The sequence below is a fragment of the Lacerta agilis genome, chromosome 1 (assembly GCF_009819535.1).
Source record: "Lacerta agilis isolate rLacAgi1 chromosome 1, rLacAgi1.pri, whole genome shotgun sequence".
NCBI classification, from domain to species: domain Eukaryota; kingdom Metazoa; phylum Chordata; class Lepidosauria; order Squamata; family Lacertidae; genus Lacerta; species Lacerta agilis.
Window position 1 is genome coordinate 122,404,646 of NC_046312.1, and position 6,000 is coordinate 122,410,645.

The 6,000-nt window shown below is 48.9% G+C and overlaps 1 protein-coding gene across 2 annotated transcripts in view; it reads right to left on the reverse strand.

Moving 5' to 3' along the window:
- Nucleotides 1–3,052, reverse strand: part of SATB2 (SATB homeobox 2) — a 120,047-nt gene extending 116,995 nt beyond the window's left edge. Inside the window, exons 1-2 of one of the 2 annotated variants that reach the window (XM_033169283.1) lie at nt 2,739–3,052; nt 1,386–1,613 (exon numbers count right to left, since the gene is read on the reverse strand). In XM_033169283.1, coding sequence (XP_033025174.1) covers nt 1,386–1,554 — 169 coding nt within the window. In that variant the 5' untranslated portion in view covers nt 1,555–1,613; nt 2,739–3,052. The remainder of the gene's footprint in view (nt 1–1,385; nt 1,614–2,738) is intronic. The other variant, XM_033169293.1, reaches the window with a different exon arrangement.
- Nucleotides 3,053–6,000: the final 2,948 nt, after the last annotated feature.

Below are 6,000 nucleotides of genomic sequence, written 5' to 3' on the forward strand. Positions count from 1 at the left end.
ATAACCTAAAGCTACAGCTTCTTAACAATCTTTGGTAATTACTAATCCCACTGAACAAGAAATATTTTGTTAAAAGCAGTGCAATAGTATTGTGCTGTATTTTCTTGCATTTCTTCCTATGCAATAAGATTTTTTACCATAAGCATTATAATATGTTACAAATTTTGCAGAACAACCTGTTTTGTATGTATTTTTTCTTCTTTAGAAACTGTGCAGAAATACTGGATCCTGCACTTATATCTGGGTCCAAAGATAAGGTAAAAGAAGTGAGAAATCACAACATTCAGAACTAAAGATCTTTAAGCAGCTGCATGTTTGGGATTTTAAGTCATCTACTTGAGACACTGAAATCACACTACATAACATGGAAGAAAGAGTATCTAGGGGGGAAATGATACATACACTGTCCAACAACTCTATCAGTGCATTTAAAAAAATCACTCTAGCAACTGTCCATAAAAGGAAAAAAAACCCTTTTGTTTCGCAGATTATTCTTTAAAGTTATTATCTTGTACATTTACTTGGTATTATATTCTACTGATTGCTATGAAAAGTTTTCTTCCAAGTAAGCATGTTGGGATCACAACCCTAGAACATCATTAAGCTACTCAGCTAGATTCCATAAATCTCAAATAAACTAGACTAGTAATAGGTACAGTAACAGTACGGCAAATAAACTAGACTCATAAGCTGTATAGTACAGCAATTTACTCCTATTTAGAAACAAGCCATTCATAAAATATTGAACAAATTCTTTTTCTCCATGTATTCTTAGCTACGAAAATGACTAGATTTTCCCCATTACAAGAATAAAAAAACCAACCCGCTTTCTGAGATACAAGTAAGATAAGCTTAACTTTACAATTTGAAAACTTCTATAAAATATTCTAAATTAGCTAGGGATGTAATTAAGATCCTTTTAATTGAGTTAAAGAACTAATATCTTTGTCCCATGATCCAAATACAGAAACAGTGCAAAAAAGCCACTATTTAGAAAGCAACCCAGAACAAAAGCAAAACAAAAACCCCCAAAACATTTTATATGTCCTTCTAACACATGGGCAGAGAACGGAACACCTTTAAGCTTTCCAGGAAAAGCTAAGAACTCTAACAGTGACATAACCAGCTAACACCTCATACACAGTGGCAACATGCCCAAAATATGCCACCTTCTGTATAAACCACTTTCCTGTTTAACCATAATGAGGCTGTTGGTTACTGATGAAAGAAGCAAGAGGGACATTAGCAGTCTGCCACTGACTTTCTTCCTGTAACCCTACACCAAGAGACACTCAAGCTTCACCAACCTGAACCCTGACACCCTGTGCCATTGTAACACAGCCTTCAGCCTGTTATGTATACATTAGTTCTACTAGGTTTGTTACCTCCCACTGATTTGGTGACAGAGCCATTGGGCCTCCCTCGGGCTCCCATAGGGCTGCCATTCTGTTCAAGTCTGGCCACCTTCACAGGGGGAGGACCTTTGACATCAGGGCTGCCGCTCCCTCTGTCTGGGCTATCCCTTAGACAGGGACTCTCACTTCTCCGGTCCATACTACTTTGAGTTGGAGACAATGTTCCCACAGGCAGATCACAATAAAATGAGCAAGGACCTAGAAAGAAAGAGAGAAGAAGAGGGAGAAAAGAAATGAGCAGTACCACTTAAGAAGCATCCAAACTGAATGTATCAATTAATCACATATACATTAAAAAAGGAAGAGTACTTTCAGCCAGAATTAAAACGATCTGCATAAGCATGGAGGACCCTAGCCAGAAGGCTTCACTTTTGCACCTGACTTGTGAAAGCGCTTCCGATGCTGCTGCTCGCGAGCCGGCAGCTAACAAGGAAGGGTCACGGAAGTTGATCATTCATTCAACTTCAGCTTTATAAACCAAGCTATTGCTAGTACCGAAGCTATTTACAAGCTACGGTTTTCGTCTTTGGGGTCGAGTGCAATTTAGAAAAGCAAGGGACTTCGGCAAACAAATCTATTTAGAACTGAGTATGCAGTACTGTATTCAATAGACTAATGCATTTCAGATGGTGTGTGAACCAGTACTGTAAAGAGGTTCAATTAGGTACCTAGTAATACATTTAAAAATGGGTCCTGTACCGGGAGAACTAGGTAGAAATGGCAGGCAGACCTATTTTGACACCTAAGGACGCTTAAAAATGTAACCCCACTTCCAAACTTAATTTTTAAAAAGCATTTTTTTAAAAAAATACTGCGTGCCAGGCATCTTCCTCTCTGCTTTTAAACACACTTAGAAATCGATGCCTTAAGTCTACTCTTTGCTGCTTCTTTCCCGCTTTGTTTTGTTTATTCTTAGGCAAAGGAACATTAAAGTACTAATTTGCTCGGCAGGGAGGGGGGAAAAATCCCTGCATCCTCCGGGATTTCCCCTTTGCTAGAATGTGCATTGGCAGGTCGGTTCGATATTTTTTGCCGAACTGCTATCTCAAGCAGATTGAGTTTTCAAGCTTGATTACACAACGTAGCGCAGCAAAAACCAAAAGAGAGAGAGAAAAGCCACGGCTAGAACAGTTTGCGGAGTCACACAGAAACAAACAAATGGGAGTGTAATATAGAATAGCAACATTTCAGCCAAAAGCACCTCAGTCACAGCGAGAGGCATCCGTAAATTATTTGGTTTGCTTTGATCTAGCTGCTTAAGAGAAATCTTTCAGGACCACCGCCGTGAATATCGGAGACGGAGAGCTTTCCTGGAGTACTTACTGCTTATAGTCTGTCCGTAACTTGGCTGAGTTGGGCTCTGTCCATGGATCAAAAGTAGTGAATCCAGGGTGGAAAGTTTTCTTGGTTCCTCTCTGCACGTTATTATTCTCTTCTCGTCTATTTCGTCTCCCCCAACCCACCGCCACCTCAAGTCCCGATGGTTTTTGTGGGGAGGCTTGCGCTCCCAGGTCAGGATGCCTCGCCGTCTTGCGCCAGAGTCGGCTTGGGTGCTGCTTTGAGGAAAGAGCTCTTCCCGAAAGGGCACCCGAGGTGGTTGTGAATGCGAAAGAAGACGCGAGATTGCCCTGGGATCGACGAGGAAGAGAGGGAGGGAAACACTAATTTCTCTCACCTTCAGCAAAAAAAAACAAAAAAAAAAGTGTTGGGGGGGGAGAGAAATCAAAGAGGGGAGGGGGAGAAAAAGGGGGTGGAGAGGCTGCCTCTAAAGGGGGGGAGAGAGAGAAGCTATCCCGAACGAGCAGGAGAAGAGGCAGCAGGAGCCGGTGCTCTGGTGGCCGCCGAGCAGGCAAGCAGCGCCCGATGTGTCACTTTCAATCTCTCCCTCCGCCAGGCAGTGAGAGCAGCAGCAGCAGCAGCAGCAGCAGCAGCAACAACACGAGGGATTCGCCAGAGAGGAGACAAATGATTATTAGTTGCGTTGAGTCATCAAGCAAAGTGAGTCCTTTTCTGGGGTTGTCCTTCCTCGCTTTGGGGTTTGTTTGTTTTTTTGTTTTCCTCCCCCTTCTCTCTCCCCCCCCCCACTTTAGGGTTGGTGTGGTTCTGTTGGTGATGCCTTCCCCTCCCTCCCTCGCTTCCTTCCCTCCTCTTGGAATCCAAAATAACAGCTCAGCTTCCTCTCTTCTTCTTCTTCTTCTTCTTCTTCCCCTCCTACTTTTCTTTTCTTTTTCCCCCTCCTCCTCTTCTTCCTCCTCCTCTTTTCCCTTAAAATAGTCTCCCTACGTTAGCTTAGGGGCAGGATAGAGCCATTCCTCTTTGCAAAAAAAAGGAAAAAAAGGGGGGGGTGCAAATTGCGATTGCTGCTGCTCCGGCCAGCACTGCCGTTTGCATGCATGCAGGCGGAGGAGAGAGAGAGAGAGAGGCGCTCGCCTGGCAGGAAATTAAAGCCCAATAAATATATAATAAATTTAAGACACGCGGCGGTTCACGCAAGCACACAGGCGAGGCAGAAGAGGAGCAAACTTAAGGCGCCGGGCGGGGAGAGGCGGGAATGGTGGGGAGGAGAAAAGAAGGAGCGAGAGAAGTAACGCGAAGGGAAAGGGGGGGCCGGGTTGGAGGGAGAGGCGTGTGAAATGGTGGGGCGGCGGCGGCGGGGGGTTGAGAGAGAGGGGGGGTTGGCTGCTGGGTCGGCAGAAGGGAGCGAGTGAGGAGAGAAGAGCAGCAGCCGCCGCCGCCGCGCGGGAGGGCGCCCGGCCGGGACACCCGAGGAGGCGGAAGGGAAGCGCGGCCGGCGGGAGGGTCCATTCCGGGCGCCTCCTTCCCCGGGCCCGCAGCGACCCGAGGCCTCAAAACAAGCGCCCCCACCCCTCAAGACAGGAGGGAGAGGGAGCTGCGTGTGCCCCCCCCAACCGCCCCGAGTATATGAGGGGGTGGGAGAGAGAGCGCGGGCGGCGGGAACCGCCTCAACCGCCGCCTCAGTTCTGAGGAGAAAGCGCGCGAGGGAATAACCACACACACAGAGCTCCTTCTGCTCTTCCCACCAACTCCCCCCCCCCTCCTTAACCTGATAACGGTCTATCTCGCGGCGGCGGCGGCGGCGGCGTTCGCGCGTGCCGCCGCGTGCCTCTTTTCGGCGCGCGCATTCCTGGAGTCCGGCGGATGGAGTGAGGGGTCGCGTGGGGTGGGGGTGGGGGGAGGCGAGGGTCGTGAGGCGGCCGAAAACCTCCGGGGTTGGGGAGCCGCTTTGTTGGGGTGGGGGGGTTGTTGTTCTGTTGTTGTTGTTGTTGTTGTTGTTGTTTCGGGAACGAGCGGGGGCGGCCGTGAGGAGAGATCATGGTGGTGTTGCTCAGTGGTTAGAGAGCTGAGGCGACGCTTCTCCCGCTCGAAACTGCCCATCCCCTGAGGGACGGGAGCGGCTGCGGTGCCCCGTGAAGGGGAGCCGGGCGCGGGAGCCGTTGGCCCCCCCCCAGCCCTTTTGAGGGGGTAGTTAATGGACGGGGGGGGGGAGAGAGAAGCCGCTCAACACCCTCCTTTTCCTTGGGGGAGCCGCTGCTCCCTTCGCCTCCTCCGCCCCACCCAGGCCAGGCCACGGGGACCTGCTTCTGCCTCAGAATTGAAGCGGCACCCGCGCAGCATTTAAGGTGGCGCGGAAGGAATCCCTCCCGGTTTTTTTTTAAAAAAAACTTCTCTTCCCGCACCTGAAGGCGGGTCGCCGCTCACCCACGGCCCCTCCTCCTCCTCTTCCTCTCCCCACACCCTCCAGTCGTCCCCCTGCACCGCGGCTAATAAAAAAAAAACCCCAAAAAGCTCGGTGCTTTTGCTGGAGAAGCACCGCAACTCCGGAACTTGGCGCGCCCACCTTAAGAGAGCCCGGCTTGTTTGTTTTACGGTGGCGCTAGAGGGTCAAAATAAACCCACCCATCCTTGTTCGGAAGCATGCGTGGGGTTGTGCGTTTATGTGCGTTTTGGGGTTTTTTTGCGGCCAAAGAGGGACGGGTTTCAATCTTGCGAAGGGAGCGGTTTAATGCGACCTTTTGCCCTACAACTTGTAATATATTTATATTTGTTTTAAATGGTGGCGCTGTGTAGGCGGTGGGGAGAGCGGGGCATGGCAGTAATCGTGACGGAACCTCCGATTCGGGATCCTGCAGCGCATACGAGACAGTTTAGATTACAACCCAGGGGCTTGCTTGCTTCATGTTATTGTTGTTGTTGCTGCTGCTGTTTATTTTTTATTTATTTAATATTTATTATTCCTATTCCTATTTTACTATATTTGTACCCCGCCCATCTGATTGGGTTGCCCCAGCCACTCTGATGGGGTTGCACTATCAGTTTATTGTACAAAAGTAAAAAAATAAATAATAAGAATTCGATTGTTACGGAACAGTCTCCAGACCATCCTCGCAGAGTAAACTTCAGTCTTTCCCTCTCGTTCGGTCGCTCCGAAATAAGCACGCAGGGACCCTATGCAGGGCTAGGCGCGCCTGCACTCGCAGAGCCTAACTTGGCCCTCCTATATCCGAAGTTCAGAAAGTTGAGAGAAGCCGAAGCGCCCGGCTTTTGTCCCGCAAGACCTTCCCCC